This window comes from Bos indicus x Bos taurus, chromosome 1 (genome assembly GCF_003369695.1).
Source record: "Bos indicus x Bos taurus breed Angus x Brahman F1 hybrid chromosome 1, Bos_hybrid_MaternalHap_v2.0, whole genome shotgun sequence".
NCBI lineage: Eukaryota > Metazoa > Chordata > Mammalia > Artiodactyla > Bovidae > Bos > Bos indicus x Bos taurus.
The window spans coordinates 145,222,061-145,238,815 of NC_040076.1; the positions used below are offsets into that span (position 1 = coordinate 145,222,061).

General features: G+C 48.2%; 1 protein-coding gene across 3 annotated transcripts in view; it reads left to right on the top strand.

Moving 5' to 3' along the window:
* The window catches only part of COL6A2 (collagen type VI alpha 2 chain), a 39,791-nt gene that overhangs the window by 11,374 nt on the left and 11,662 nt on the right, over positions 1–16,755 (top strand). For all 3 annotated transcript variants that reach the window (XM_027548155.1, XM_027548164.1, XM_027548174.1), the window contains exons 2-13: positions 2,265–2,404; positions 2,576–3,174; positions 3,374–3,394; positions 4,109–4,174; positions 14,139–14,192; positions 14,278–14,322; positions 14,615–14,641; positions 14,871–14,897; positions 14,996–15,040; positions 15,600–15,653; positions 16,054–16,116; positions 16,533–16,595. In XM_027548155.1, coding sequence (XP_027403956.1) covers positions 2,266–2,404; positions 2,576–3,174; positions 3,374–3,394; positions 4,109–4,174; positions 14,139–14,192; positions 14,278–14,322; positions 14,615–14,641; positions 14,871–14,897; positions 14,996–15,040; positions 15,600–15,653; positions 16,054–16,116; positions 16,533–16,595 — 1,203 coding nt within the window. In that variant the 5' untranslated portion in view covers position 2,265. The remainder of the gene's footprint in view (positions 1–2,264; positions 2,405–2,575; positions 3,175–3,373; positions 3,395–4,108; positions 4,175–14,138; positions 14,193–14,277; positions 14,323–14,614; positions 14,642–14,870; positions 14,898–14,995; positions 15,041–15,599; positions 15,654–16,053; positions 16,117–16,532; positions 16,596–16,755) is intronic.

A 16,755-nucleotide genomic window follows, 5' to 3' on the forward strand; every position in this document is an offset into this window, starting at 1 on the left:
TAGTTTTCTGAGATGTTTATTCTTGTATATGAAAGATAAGGTAGCTGGGGAGACATCCTTGGGTCATTTCATTTTCCTGTCAAAATTCTGAATTATTATCTCATCTTCAGTCTACAATGTTGTAGAAGAAGAGTTTGATGCCTCTATTAGTGATTTATTGCTGTATAATAAAGTATTCAAAAACAGTGATTTAAAACAATGTGCTAAGTCACTTCAGTCATGTCTGACTCTTTGCAACCCTATGGACTGTAGTCTGCCAGGCTCCTCTGTCCATGGGCTTCTCCAGGCAAGAATACTGGAGTGGGTTGCCATGCTCTCCTCCAGGGGAATCTTTCCGACCCAGGAATCTAACGCACATCTCTTATGTCTCCTGCTTTGGCATGTCGGTTCTTTACCACTAGCGCCACCTGAGCATTTACTATCTCGTAATTTATTCAGGTTAGGAATTCAAGGGAGGCTTTGCTGGGTGCTTCCAGCTCAGGGTCCCTTGCAAGGTGCAGGCAGGATATTGGCTCTGCCATGGTCATCTGAAGTCTTGGCTAGGGTGGAGGCTCTGCCTCCAAGATGGCTCACTCACCACTGTCAGTTGGAGGCCTCATCGCCTCCCCTAGTGAGCTGCTGCAAAGGCTGTTGTGACAGCCTGTCTGTCCTGTCGTGACAGACAGCCTCGTCCTTAGCAAGCAGTTCAAGAGAGGACCAGGCAGAAGCCACCATGCCTTTTATGTCCCATATGTGGAAGTCACACAACACACTCTGAGTTATTCTGTCAGCCACAGTGGTCGGTGATAATTTGGGGCTGAAAGGACTCCAAGGAGGGTACCTTGGAGATTGCCTCCCATAGGCCAAAGTGATTTATCCCTTTGGGTATTTCTGTATTTTGTTGTTGCTTTTGTGTTTTTCCACTGGGTAGATACTTTTAGAAGTTTTCATTACATTTGAGAATAATATTTTCCACCAGTACACTTTATTATTGGAGAAGGCAATGGCACCCCACTCCAGTACTCTTGCCTGGAGAATTCCATGGATGGAGGAGCCTGGTGGGCTGCAGTCCATGGGGTCTCTGAGGGTCGGACACAACTGAGCGACTTCACTTTCACTTTTCACTTTCATGCATTGGAGAAGGAAATGGCAACCCACTCCAGTGCTCTTTCCTGGAGAATCCCAGGGACGGGGGAGCCTGGTGGGCTGCCGTCTATGGGGTCGCACAGAGTCAGACACGACTGAAGCGACTTAGCAGCAGCAACACTTTATTATGTGGGCCTCTTTTTAATTATGTGTGTTAGTGCGTGGTGTGTGTGGTGTATGATGTGTGTGTGTGATATGTGTGTGTGGTGTGTGTGGTATATGTGGTGTGGAGTGTGTTGTGATATGTATAATGTGTGTGTGGTGTGTGTATGATGTGTGTGATATGATGTATGTGTGTGATGTGGGGGGGGTATGGAGTGTGTGTGGTATGTATACTGTGTGTGTGTGGTGTATGATGTTTTTGTGGAATGTGTGTGGTGTGTATGGTGTGGAGTGTGTGTGTGATGTGTATAATGTGTGTGTGGTATGTGTGTAATGTGTGTGTGATGTCTGTGTGTGTGGTGTCTGTGTGATATGTATAATATATGTGTGCCATGTGGTGTGTATAATGTGTGTGGTGTGTGGTGTGGAGTGTGTGTGTGTGATGTGTATAACGTATGTGGTATATGTATGATGTGTAAGTGATGTGCGGTATGATGTGTGTATGATGTGTGAGTGTATGATGTGTATGTGATGTCTGTGTGTGTGGTATGTGTGGTGTGGAGTGTTTGTGTGATGTGTATAATGTATGTGGTATAATTCAGAACCCCTGGCCTGCACCTCACCCCACCTTCTCAGTCAACACAATCGAGTGTTGCCCCCAGCCCTCTGTAAACTAGATTCCTCTGGGTGGGGAGTTCCCTTCCTCTGGACACTTCTCTCTGGGCACATCCATCACCTCCTGCAGGAAACCCTCCTGGATTTCCTGATGCTCCCATGGGGCTTGCTTTAATCTCTACACCCAGGCTGCGCAGGGCAGGGAGGAACAGTGAACGTCCCACTCAGAATGGAGCCCAAAGCCTGCAGTCTCTGCTCCCACTGTGTTTGTGGTCCCTACCCAGGCAAAGGAACAAGGCGCACCCTGAGATGAGGTGCTTCCTGACCTCCGCGTGTCCCCCAGCATCATCTGGGGCGGGGGGCTGGGGGCTGGTGATGTGAGGGTGGGGCACGGTCTGCAGCGCCACTCTTCCCTTTTGCAGGATGTTGAGGCGCAAGGGTGCTGCCAAGATGCTCCGCAGCCCCTGCTCTGCCCTCCTGCTCTGGGGGCTCCTGGGGGCCGTCCATGCTCAGCAGCAGGAGGTCATCAGCCCTGGCCCCTCGGACAGGAATAGCTGCCCTGGTACGACTGGTGTGGGTGTGGTGGGGCGGGGCCGAGTGGGGCAGGGATGGGGCGGGGCCCAGGGTGGAGGGGCGGGGCCGGACCGAGGGCGGGGCCGGCTGCGGGGAGACCTAGCAGGCAGACCCCAGGACCACCGGCTCAGGCCCCGTGGTGACGCCTGTGCATCCCCAGAGAAGGCCGACTGCCCGGTCCACGTGTACTTCGTGCTGGACACGTCGGAGAGCATCACCATGCAGTCCCCCACTGACAGCCTGCTCTACCACATGCAGCAGTTCGTGCTGCAGTTCATCAGCCAACTGCAGGATGAGCTCTACCTGGACCAGGTGGCCCTGAGCTGGCGCTACGGCGGCCTGCACTTCTCCGATCTGGTAGAGGTGTTCAGCCCGCCGGGCAGCGACCGGGCCTCCTTCACCAAGAGCCTGCAGAGCATCAGCTCCTTCCGCCGGGGCACCTTCACCGACTGCATGCTGGCCAACATGACCCAGGAGGTCCGGCGGCATGTGGGCAAGGGCGTGGTCAACTTCGCGGTGGTTATCACCGACGGTCACGTGACCGGCAGCCCCTGCGGGGGCATCAAGCTGCAGGCAGAGCGGGCCCGCGAGGAGGGCATCCGGCTGTTCGCGGTGCCGCCCAACCTGAAGCTGAATGAGCAGGGCCTGCGGGACATTGCCAACACACCCCACGAGCTCTACCGGAACAACTACGCGACCATGCGGCCGGACTCCACTGAGATCGACCAGGACACCATCAACCGCATCATCAAGGTCATGGTGAGTGGCCGGGCTGGGGCAGGGCAGCAGGAGGCAGTATGCTCCAGGTCTACCTGCTGTGAGGTGACTGAGGGTGTGGGCCGGGGGTGAGGAGGGGTCTGATGTCTGCTCTGATATCCTGGGTCTCCACCCAGATGTGGAGCTGGTGCCACCTCCAGTTCCCCACTCACCAGGGTTTCTCTCTGTGTCTTTTCCGCAGAAACATGAAGCCTATGGAGAGGTGAGAGTGTCTCCATCCCAGCCCCATGGCTGCCAGGGCCTCTGACTCAGAAGAGATGACCACTTCTTCCCATACCCCACTCCCGAAAGCTAGGAAAATGAGAAGGGATGAGGGAGCATGACCCCTCTGCTCCCTGTGGAGCCTGAGACTGGAGCCTGATTGAGGGGCTCTTGGCCAAAACCATGCTGTTTAAGCCCAGGAGATCAGCATCAGGGTCACCTGCAATCCCTGTGGATGAGGCTCAAGGTTGAAGGTTGCCCCCGGGCTGACAGGCTCTATCCACCTAAATCAGGCCAGGAGAAGGCAGGTGGCCAGCTATGTGCCCAGTGTGGGACCCTCGTCCCTGTGCTTCCCCAGCACCATCTCACAGCCCTGGCTCCTACAAGCGTACGCTTTCCCAGGACAGCTGCTCAGAACACAGAGATTTAACATGCAAGATCAGCGGACACTGGCCAGCAGCGACTTAATCCTTCCTATTGCCAGTCGTTGCTTAACCCAGCCTTGGTTTCCCAAACTTGACTGGAGCTCTCATGTGGACCCCCGAACCTGCCCCTGGTGGGCACAGAGGCCTCCTGGACACCTCTCAAGTCTGTTCCATCACACAGCCCCGTTTTCAGGATGGCCCAGCGTCCAGGGGGCCCAGGCTACGCCCCTCCCTCCCTCCTGGTACTTGTGACCCTGGCCTCACACACTGCCCCTTGCTTCTGATTTTAGTGCTACAAGGTCAGCTGTCTGGAGATCCCTGGGCCCCCTGGCCCCAAGGGCTACCGCGGACAGAAGGTAAGCTGCCCAGACCACCGGTGGGGTCGATGCCACAGGAAAGCCTCTGACCTCTCCCCAACTCCGTATCTTAGGGCCAGTGCGCCTTGGATGGACTCCCCACTTCTCACCCCAGAGGATCTAAAATTCAGTTTTTATCAACTTCTTTTCCTATGGCATTTTCAGAAAAGTAGGAATACTTATAAATTAAGATTTGCCCATAAAATACTCCTCTAAAGTAAACAAGCATGCCCATGTGCCGGGGACCAGCCCCGGCTGAACCAGGGTATTCGAAGGAGAGACGGCGTAGGCGAAGATCAGGAAACAATTGCTTAATTAAATGTTAATTAAGGATATAAAGAGTAATAGAATGAGGATAGCTCAGTAGGAAAATTCAGTGAAGAAAAGAGGCTGAATAATTCAGCCAGAAGGTAAGAGAAAGAACGACATGGTGAGACCAAGTTTCGGTGAACAAGGCCCGCACTTTATTTTTCAAAGTAGTTTTTATACCTTAAGTTATGCACAGAGGATAATGGGGGAAGGGGTAGAGTCTTGCAGCAAACCAGGCTTTCTTCCTGCAAACTTATCATATGCAAAAGCTTAGGTGATTTGCATCATCTTCTGGCCCAGAGGCCTGTTAACATTTTAAGACCTTTTCTTCAGAAAACTTATTTTTCTCTAAAGGTGATTGGTCAGGAGCCACCCTCCAGAAGCATTAGATAAAGTTGCATTCCTACAGAGCAAAGGTGTGGTGGGCTACAACAAGATAAAGAATTAACTCAAGGGTCCCAGGTTACAAACATTAAAGCTACTACTTACACCAATTATATTAACCAATACACTGCCAGGGACACAGCAGGTAAGGGATATGGAAACTTAGCAGCAAACATTGGCCCAACAAGTGAAAATCCCTTCACCAATACAATTTCTAATCAATCTTTTAACTATTCAAAAGAATCTGTGTTTACACAGTTTAGAACATCTCCTGCCTCTCACAGTTGGGAAGCTCTGAACAATCACATATGGCCGGAAAAACCTATTCAGGCAGGCTAGAGGATTTCCAAAGGAGTTTGTAGGTTAAACACTGTCACACCCAGGAATTATTAACTGGAGCTGTAAGCTAACTTTTTTCAGAGAGGTAGTGGGGGACAGCCCCCCGTAAAGTCAGAGGTGTAGGTGAAAGCACAAAGCAGAAAGTAGGCAGACTCTGGTTTTGGGGGTAGATTGCTCGAGAATTTCCAGGGAGACTCCTGAGGCTTGATCCCGCCTTTGCGTATGCCAAGCCTCCTTCCTCATGACCTTTGTCATGGGCGGAGTTCCTCACGCTGGCTACCGGCAGTGATAGAATTTCCAGTTGAGCTATTCCAGATCCTGAAAAGTGCTGCACTCAATATGCAATATGCACTCAATATGCAATATGCCGGCTCCCGGCATCTCCCCCTTTTTTATTTCTTAAAACAGCCAGATGCAGCTCAGTCGCGAGCTTTTGAATGTTCTGCCGAAGAATCCTGACAATACAAGGAAGAATGATTATGAGAAGCAAAATTAGAACTAAAGATATTAGACAGAATGTTTTTTTCCAGAAATAAAGTTAGAGAAGGTGTGAAATAAGTCATTAGCTGCTCCAGCGGTGGTAAAATCCAGTCGACAGTGTTCCAGGGTCTGTATTTGATTATGAACTTTCCCTAAGTGCAGGCCAATGTCAGAGCTGTTCCAAACACCTGAGATACGATTTGTAATTTTTTTCCATTTATAATCTGTCTCGTTTACCTTTAAAGGTGTCACGCATATCCACCAGTAATCAGCGTGGCAAGACAGAGCCATTTTCACTTTTAAAGCCTGTAACTCAGCCCCAATATGCATTATTGCCTCTTCTAAGGCGTCTACTCTCATCTCCAATTTTCTATCTATAACTTCCTACGTTGCTAGAGTTAAAGAAACATTTTTAGACATGGTATCAACATATTGGGCAGTATGCACTTGTTGAGTCAATGATATTGCTGCCACAGTAACAGAAGTAATTGCTGCTATTAAAGCTGATATTCCTAAAATAAGTAAAGCCCACAAATCGTCGTGATCACATTAAATCTTGTAGTTGTTGTAACATAGCAAGACTATAGTTATATCAATAAGTGGTTACATCATAAGGTGGACATTGTAACACTACCAAAGAGCAAACATTATATTGAGGGTTTAAACAAAATGAGAGCATGCATTGTTCACAAGTCACTACATTGGGTCCACCAGTGAAAGTCACATGTACATTAAGTTTTCCAGAACCATTGGTAAAGAGAAAAACATAAGGAGAGGGTAGACAAGCCAAAACAGAATAAGTAGAATTATTTTCTGGTTGGAGTTTGCACTGCAGCAGCCCCGTTGGTCCCGCCGGGATCTCCATGTTTATCTTGCCTCCCCTTCCGGCGGGCTCCTCTTTTGTGATCGAAGCTGTGGGGGAACTGGATGTCTGGGGGTCTGCAACATGGCGAATCAACCTGTCTTGGATCTAAATTGGAGAATCTGCATCCTGTGGAAAAATACAAGCACATCCTCGACCGCTAGTTAATAATGGGTCAGGACCCTTCCATTGTCCTGAGAGGAGGTCCTTCCATTTGACTAATGGTTTTGCATTTAATTGCTCCAGGCACCAATGACAAAGCATTGAAGTAGTTCCAGCCAGATCAGTATTTAGAATATTTATTACGAAAAGAGCATGTTGCAAGATTTGATGGGGAGAACTATACTTAAACTCCCCTTCTTTTAGTTTTTGAATTTGGATTTTTAATGTTTGATGCGCTCTTTCAACAATGGTCTGTCCCTGGGGATTATAAGGGATGACAGTATTATGTTTAATTTGAAACTTTATACAAAATTCCTGAAAAGACTTAGAAGTATAAGCAGGAGCATTGTCCGTTTTCAAAGCTTTTGGTAGGCCCAAATATGAAAAACAAGTAAAGAGATGTTGTATTACATCTTTAATTGCTTCCCCTGTATGAGCAGTTGCAATAATAACATGAGAAAAGGTGTCTACAGTTAAAGAACAAAGGAGTTTTCCAAATGAAGAGACATTAGTTACATGCATTTGCCAGAGTACGTTAGGTTTGAGACCGCGAGGATTAACTCCCATAGGTAGACTATTATAAACAGTGGGGCAATATAAGCAAGAACACACAATCTCTCGAGCAGCCTCTCTGGGAATTTGGAATTGATATCTTAAGGCAGTAGCATATTGACGATAAAGTAAGTGAGAGGCTCTGGCCTCCTCAATCACAGTAGCCACTGTATTTCAGATTAACAAGTCAGCCAAATCATTAAAGGCATTTTAAGGGCCGGGCAATCCGGAATGAGCCCGAATGTGTCCAATGAAAAATATTTTATTTCTTTTCCGAATTTGTTGCTGTAATTTAGTTAACAAATGAAATATGGTAGTTTTATTTTCAGGCAAAACCGCAGTTTCAATGTGTGGAAACAACCTGACAATATACTGAGAATCAGAATAAAGGTTAAATTCCTCATCTGCAAACATAGCAAAAGCCTCTATGACTGCTGTTATTTCAGCTCTTTGAGCTGAAGTTTCCTGTGTTTTTAAAACCTTTTGGTGATTTTTAGTAACTATGGAGGCTTTACCGTTTGCTGACCCATCAGTAAAAACTATTTGAGCATTTGGAATAGGAGATTGTTTACATCTGACAGAAAAAATAACTGGATGTCTGGATATAAAATTCAGCAAAACATGTGAGGGTAAATGATGCAAAATTTTGACCAAAATGGTTTCCTATAGCAATCTGCCAATTTTTATCAAACATTAGAAGAGCAACAAGTTGTTCCTTATTATATGGAATTACAATTTCTGATGGCTCTTTACCAAATAATTTAATGTTCTGCTTTTTTCCTTTAATATCAAAGTAGCTATCAATCCCGGATAAGAAGCCACTACCTTTTTAGTTTGAGCGGGAAGATGGACCCACTCTAGGGGGCTGTTTTGCTATAAAACCAATTTTTTGTCTGGCCACCCCAATTACACCTATGGGGGTTTTATTGCAAAGGAATTATCAAGCAGTTGTCAATTTAATTTTTAAAATTTTTTAAAATTTACATTTTAACAACATAAATTTAGAGATATGTTAATTTAGGTCTAATGTTTAGTTTAGGTCTCTATAAATTTAAATAAATGTATAACCTCCTTATCTCATTTTGGTATACAGATATACCTAAATGCAAAATGTATTTATATATGGCAACAAGTATAAACTTATTGACATACAATATATATAAATCAATATACTTGAATTAATCTTATAATTAATATATCAATTCATACATATTACAGCAATACAACACACACACAGCCAATACCAACCAACACAAACCAATGCACTGTAATAATACATGTCACACATATATAATTATACAGCATACAGAACATATATCATCACAGCACATCAATCCATACCAATTAATATCAGCCACACACATTATATTACTGCAATATACATTTAATTATACAGTATATATATAATACATATATTGATTTATATACAAATTAAGTAAGTATAGATCTATAAATAGAATTAGGTATACCTTTATTATATTTTATTTATACCCATATCTAATTAGGCAAACTGTAATTAGGCAAATATATTTATATTATGTATTTATAACAATATATAAAGTATTGTTAATTGTACCACCTGTTGATAACTAAGAAATTGAGAAAACCCTTCTCTGAGTATCTCCTATTTGAGACAGCACGTCCCTCCCCCATAGGGTAAAGGGGAGCGTAGGAACTACATACGGTTGGAAAGTTCCACAGGTATCCTCAAACTGCCAATCTAACATTTTTGAACTTTTAACTACTGTGGGGGCTTGAGGGCAAATAAAACAAAATTTGACCCCTGAAATCTATCAGGGCAACTTGACAATCATCACTATTTTGTAAAAGACTTGCAGTTGATCCTTATTGAGTGAAATTATTATATTTGCTACTTCTTTTCTAAAAAGTTCCACACTTCTTTTTTCCTCCTTTTATAATTAATTGTGCCACCAAGCGGGAATAAGATAAAACTATTTTTCTTGGGGTCAATGGTAGATGGAACCAATGGACCTTTTTGTCACAATCACCCTGTAGGTGTATGTTTTATGGCAAGAATAATTTAATCTCATCTTTTGGTAATATTAATCCTAATTAACTGATCATTTAAAGTCTCATACACTTCTGTCTCATTAGTCAACTTTCTCTTAGAACTGGAATTAGGATCAATTTTTAAGCAATCAAATAAAGGCTTTAAATCTGCAGTAGTCAGTTTTAAATGTGGGCATATCCAATTAATGTCCCCTAATAATTTTTGGAAATCATTTAAAGTTAGTAAACAATCTCTCCGCAGCTTCAAAGGGGCATTATCAGTTTTTTAAAACTTTTGGCCGACCTAAATATGAGAAGTAAGTAAAGAGGTGTTGCACAACATGTTTATAAGCTTCTCCAGTTATCGTTTTGTAACCTAAATCTGATCTATAGCTTTTTAGATGACAAGCAACCGTCTAATCTTTGCTTGAATACTTCCAACAACAGGAAACTCACTACTCTTCAAGGTTTTAAACACTCCCTCACCTTTTTCTCTACAGCATTCCCACCCCGCATACCAGTTTTTCTAATCTCAACTCATTTTCAGTAGTATGTGTTGGCCAGGAGCTGGGTCAGTCTTTCCCAGCAATGTTAAGAGACGTCTGTTCCTGTGTCTAATAGCCCTGACATTTTATTTTCTTGAATTAAAAGATCTTTTAAAGGCCTTGGAGCTGTACTTTCCTGCACCCAAAAGGCTAGATCACTAGATCTAAATACTCTGTGGCTCTTAGCTTGAGAAGTCAAGTTTTTCTTGTCTGATAATAAGGTAAAAGCAAAAACTGTGTTATTCTTTGACCTTTATTAATTTGCACAGTTTTGGTAGGCGGCGAGATCAAAACTATAATTTCTCCAATATAATCAGAATCTACCACACCATATACCACCGAAATTTCTTGAAAAGAAAGCGAGCTACACCCTAGCACAAGTCCTACAATGCCCTCAGGCAGGGGGCCAGCCACTCCCATTGGAATCGGAGCAACCGCAAGTCAGGGGTTAAAATTGTTGCTAAATCCCCTTACCGGGTCCGCTTTTTACTTAGCCTGGGTGAGACCCCCCCTGAGGGGGTTTTCTCCAAAGAGCGTGCTCTGCATATTGTGCACGCAGTCTGTTTTAAAATCTCCACTGTTCAAAAAACTTTTTATCTTCCTCAGGCTTAGGCAACACTTTGAGAGGCTTTGGGGGCAAAGTGGGGAACTCTTGGGCCCTGGAAGGCGCAAACGGAGGCGGCAGCAATGGCCTTAAATCAGAAAGTGGTGGATAAGTTTTTTTTTTTTTTTTTTTAAGGTTTGTGCAGTGGGGGTGGGGGGGAGGGGGAGCTCGCCAGGACACCTGGTCACAGCGTCTCTTACAGTCTCTCTCTCTCTTCCTCTCTTCCTGCTTTTCTCACTTTTCTCTCCCCCTTCCTTTTTCGCTACCCTTCTCTTTCCTTCGTTTCTTTCCCTTTACCCTCTTCTCTTCCCTAATCTTTTTTTTTTTTATCTTTTTCTCTGTATCTCCTTTTTCAACTTCCTTTCTCTATCTTGCTGCGTTCCCTGATTCCTTCCTTCTCCGTTCTTCTCCTTTTCACTCTTTAGCTCTTTCTCTATCTTTAGATCTTTCTCTATTTTCTTTCCTTTTTTCTTTTTCACTTTTTTTTGTTTGTTTTTCTTTTTTTGCTTGGGTGAGGCCCCCCTGAGGGGGTTTTCTGCAAGGAGCAGGCTCTGTATATTGTGTATTTTTTAAAAGCTCCTTTGTTTAAGAGAAATCTTTTTTATCTTTTTCAGCTTTAGGCAATGCTCTGGGAGACTTTGGATGTAAACTGGGGAATTTTTAGGCCCTGGGAGGTGCAAGCGGAGGTGGAGTAGTCGCCTTAATTCAGAAATTGTTGGATAAATTTTAAAGGTTTGTGTAGAGGGGGAGGGGGCTCTCCAGGGCGCCCGGCCGCAGCGTCCTGTAAGCCCTCTCCTTCCTCCGGAGGTAGAGCACAGTCTCCCTCCTTTTCTTCGTCAATGGCAGAAAATATGATCTGCGCAGAAGGTGGAGACCCACTACCATCCACCGCTATAGCCTCTCCCATAGACTATCCCACAGCCTCATGACGAGGGTCCAGAACATTTTAAATCATATTTATAGGATAAGCTTTTAGTTGTTTTTTACCTTCACCCAAGTATCTAAATTAACAGTAGCCTCTTTAACAGTTTCAAGATTACTTGTATAAAGAGTTGCCATTCTTAGTTTCAGTGTTACCCATGTCAGAAAATTAAGTATAATAGAAGATAAAGCTTTTAGCTTTTAAAAGATCAGGCTCTTCTTTGGCCTTTTGACTTCAGAAAACCGTTTTCTTTCTCTAAGTCTAACTCTTTAACACTTTCAACACTTCCCACTCCTCTCGCCCTGTCTATCCTACAGGGGGGTCCGCGGCACCCTTGAGTGGGGTCCTAGCCGTCCCGAACACTGGAAGAACAATAGGGCTGGTGACCCAGATTGTTCCGGGGGAGGAACAGTAGGCTGATGGCCCAAACTGTTCCAAGGGAGGAGCAGTTGGGCTGGTCACCCAAACTGCTCCGTGGGGGAACAAGAGGGCTGGTCACCCAGTTGTTCCGAGAACGGGGAGCAATAGGGCTGATGGCTCTGATTGCTTTGGGGAGCTTACCTTCGAAAGTCCCTGTTTCGGGCGCCACCTGCCGGGGACCAGCCCCGGCTGAACCAGGGTATTCGAAGGAGAGACGGCGTAGGCGAAGATCAGGAAACAATTGCTTAATTAAATGTTAATTAAGGATATAAAGAGTAATAGAATGAGGATAGCTCAGTAGGAAAATTCAGTGAAGAAAAGAGGCTGAATAATTCAGCCAGAAGGTAAGAGAAAGAACGACATGGTGAGACCAAGTTTCGGTGAACAAGGCCCGCACTTTATTTTTCAAAGTAGTTTTTATACCTTAAGTTATGCACAGAGGATAATGGGGGAAGGGGTAGAGTCTTGCAGCAAACCAGGCTTTCTTCCTGCAAACTTATCATATGCAAAAGCTTAGGTGATTTGCATCATCTTCTGGCCCAGAGGCCTGTTAACATTTTAAGACCTTTTCTTCAGAAAACTTATTTTTCTCTAAAGGTGATTGGTCAGGAGCCACCCTCCAGAAGCATTAGATAAAGTTGCATTCCTACAGAGCAAAGGTGTGGTGGGCTACAACAAGAAAAAGAATTAACTCAAGGGTCCCAGGTTACAAACATTAAAGCTACTACTTACACCAATTATATTAACCAATACACTGCCAGGGACACAGCAGGTAAGGGATATGGAAACTTAGCAGCAAACATTGGCCCAACAAGTGAAAATCCCTTCACCAATACAATTTCTAATCAATCTTTTAACTATTCAAAAGAATCTGTGTTTACACAGTTTAGAACATCTCCTGCCTCTCACAGTTGGGAAGCTCTGAACAATCACATGTGGCCGGAAAAACCTATTCAGGCAGGCTAGAGGATTTCCAAAGGAGTTTGTAGGTTAAACACTGTCACACCCAGGAATTATTAACTGGAGCTGTAAGCTAACTTTTTTCAGAGAGGTAGTGGGGGACAGCCCCCCGTAAAGTCAGAGGTGTAGGTGAAAGCACAAAGCAGAAAGTAGGCAGACTCTGGTTTTGGGGGTAGATTGCTCGAGAATTTCCAGGGAGACTCCTGAGGCTTGATCCCGCCTTTGCGTATGCCAAGCCTCCTTCCTCATGACCTTTGTCATGGGCGGAGTTCCTCACGCTGGCTACCGGCAGTGATAGAATTTCCAGTTGAGCTATTCCAGATCCTGAAAAGTGCTGCACTCAATATGCAATATGCACTCAATATGCAATATGCCGGCTCCCGGCACCCATGTACATAAGGAAGCACGAGCTACATTACTGTTAGTAACATGATGAAAATTCATACAGGGCACCCATGCTTGTCGTTTATTAAATAAGTGGTTTTTAAGAGGTCAGGTTGGCCCTGCATTTTCATAACAGCAGAGGTGTATAAAATGAAATTCTTCCAAAATTACTACCCGAGTATAAGAAACGCCAGTGATTCATGTCAGAAAGCTGCTTCTTTCCAAATTCAGTGAGGTATCTAGGTGCTTGTCTGCCAGGCCACTGGTCACATGTTCTCGCTGCCTCCCTGGTGACTCCAGTCCTAGATCCAGGGGTGAATTTTCCACCAGAGGCAGCTTTGGCCACCCATGGCAGGGCTGTGACTCTGGTCCTTGGTGGGGAGGGGGCATCTCTGGAAGCTGCTGCGGAGATCACTGTGGTTAGTGTGGGGGCAGAAAGAACCCCAAAACGGGGCACAGATGTTCAGAAGCCTCTGCCCACCCACTAGTTCCTGTCTGTGGTCTCCCTCTTCCTGGATCCCCAAGACCTTCTGCTCCTTACTCCTCCCTTCTCTGACCTCCTCTCACTTCTGCCCATCTTTGCCCTGAAACTGGAAGCATCTTAATAAGTAGATGCATTTACTTAATACAGTCCCACACTGTACTGTTAAACCTTGAATTCTGAGGAGCCGGCCTGTCTTGAGGTGTTATTTAGCTGCCCCCACAGGATTCAGAGGAATTGACATCATGGCATGAGATACGGGCAGGAGCAGCCAGGTGCAGAATTGGAGTCCTGTAGATCTGTGTGGGCACCCCCACCCCAGGGCCGCTCCAGCCCCACCGCAGGGCGGCTTCTCAGAGAGCTGACGGTCAGAGCTCAAGGGAACAGGTCAGATAGGCCTGTTCTGACAGGGTCCAGGATTCTAGGGGTCCCAAGGTGGTGCTGTAATTGTCACCTGGCCACCCAACCCCAGAACCACAGTCTTACCACCTCCCAGGAGCTCTCCTGGCCCAATGCCTCCCTTATTCCTTTCTCTGTCATCTGCTTTCAGGGCGCCAAGGGCAACATGGGTGAGCCTGGAGAGCCTGGACAGAAGGGGCGACAGGTGAGTGCCCTCCCCACCCCGGCCCATCCAGAGGCCCCTGTCCCCACGGCTGGGGTTGCATCCACCACCCTCTGTTCTTCCACAGGGAGATCCAGGCATCGAAGGCCCCATTGGATTCCCTGGACCCAAGGTAAGTTGCTGCTGACCCTGCCTGGGGGGTGGGGACATGGGGACAAGCCAAGGGCTTCCTGCCTCCAGGAGGGGCCAGCCACGGGGTCAGGCTGTGCCCGGCGCAGTCCATCACCCCGCCCCTGACCCACGGAAGCGAAGTGCCTTGGTATTTCCGGCGTCGCATCATCCCTGGTGGCATCTCTCCACCAGAGCCTGCCGACACACCCCGTTCTCTTCCCTGGACCTGGTGGGTGGGTCCCAGCACCCTGCCCACCCGTGGTAATGCTTCTTTTCTTTTTTTCTGACCTCAGGGTGTTCCTGGTTTCAAAGGCGAGAAGGTGAGATTCCACTCTGGGCATCTGAGCATCTGGGCATCACCCAGCCCAACCCCCTCAGCTGCATCCTTCAGCGAGCCCAGGGTCCTTGCTGGGACACGAGACCCCGCGTCATGCCAGTCATGACCTCTGGGGCCTCTCTGGCCCTTGGTCTGAGGCAGACTCCGCCCGGAGGCAGTGGTGTCTGTGATGCGGGAGATCAGCACTAACTGGCCTCTTTCCTCCTGCACAGGGCGAGTTTGGAGCCGACGGGCGGAAGGTGAGCAGAGCGGCGGGCAAGGGCAGGGTGCCCACCTTCCCACAGCTCTGAAGGAAGTACCAGGGAGCTAATGGGGTCCCTCCTCCCCTCTCCTCCAGGGTGCCCCGGGCCTGGCGGGCAAGAACGGGACAGATGGGCAGAAGGTGAGTACACCGTCCCTGGGCGGGGCAGCAGTGCCCACGGAATGAGCATGAGCCCTTTCAGACTCTCAGGTCCTTCAGGGGGTGGGCTTCTGGGCCCATCCGCCCACTGCCCACACCTGTGGCTTGGGCAGCCCCTGGTCATGCCTCCTCAATGGACACAGGACAGATGGGGACCCGCATGAGGGGAGTGGACATTTGCTGCAGAAAAGCAGGTACTGGCCAGGCAGAAGTCTCCCAGCCTGGCCTGCAGACCTTATGTCTGGCCTGGCTGGGGGTTCACAGACCTGCACGGGTGCACACTCACAAGTGTCGCAGGAGACCATGCATGTATGCACACATGCACACATGTGGAGGAGACACCACAGACCCACACGCTCCCGGCCACACCCCAGGGATGCCATCCCACCTTCACAGAAGTGCCACCCTGACAGCCATTCACACAGATGTCCCACAAGGGGTGCCCAGTGTACCCAGACCTGGCACCTCTGACCCCTGTCATCAGGGCTCGTGTCCCCAAATCCAGCCCTGATGCGTCTTCTGCTCCCCTCTTCTCCTTCAGGGCAAGCTGGGGCGCATTGGACCTCCTGGCTGCAAGGGAGACACCGGGGATCGGGTAAGTGCAGCCTGGTGGCTCTGGGAGATGCTGGGCACCAGGCAGGGGTCAGTCCACCAGCTGTAGCAGGAAGCCAGGTGGCAGGGGCCATAGCGGAGCTCCTCCCCAACCACCTGTCCTGGACCCCTGCCAGAGTTCAGCCGGTGTTGGGGTCACAACGTGACAAGTGACCTCAGGGCTCTTGAGTCAGATGGAGGGGAACTGCTCTACAGTCCCAGGGCACGTCCCCCCAGGTTAGCAGCTTGTCTGATTGGCCCACCCAGGCCCAAGGGGTCCCGGCATCCAGTCCAGAGATGGGGTGCTGGTCACCCTTCCCCTGGTCAACTGGCCCTGAGCTCACAGAGAAAATTCAAGCATGGCCCCGGGCAGGAGCCCAACACAACCCTCTCCCTTCTCTCAGGGCCCTGATGGCTACGTGGGGGAAGCCGGCAGCCCTGGGGAACGAGGAGACCAAGGCTCAAAGGTAGACCGCCTGGCCATGGCGCGGGCGGGCCAGAGCAGATGGGGCCACCACCCTTCCAGGGCCTTCTCCCTGCCCACAGCACCCGGCCTAGATGCCCAAGAGGCGCTGTCCCTGAAAACCAGGCCGGGGGCCATGGGGTGCCCACACATGGGGGTCGTGTGGTACCCACAGTGGGGGCCATGAGGTGCCCAAACATGGGGGTCATGGGGTGCCTACACATGGGGGTCGTGGGGTGGCCACACATGGGGGCTGTGGGGTGCCCACACATGGGGGTCATGGGGTGCCCACACGGAGGCAGGGCTTGCTCCATGGACACAGGAGGAGAATCGCAAGCCCCCAGCCCCACCGGGGTCCTGTCCTGCTCCTGGGTCTGAGGAACAAGAGGCTGATTTCTTGATTTCTCCAAACACTTCCAGGGGGACCCTGGCCGCCCAGGACGCAGAGGCCCCCCCGGGGAGAATGGGGCAAAAGGAAGCAAGGCAAGTGTTCCCGGAGGCCCTGCGCTGAGGCCTGTGCTACCCCATGCGGGGAAGGGGCAGTGAGGAAGGGAGGGAGGTGGTCATGCAGGCCAGCCTGGACCCTGAGCACCCCCCACCCCATCTCTCTGGCCCTGCTGCCAGGTGACCGGGGTATACTGCA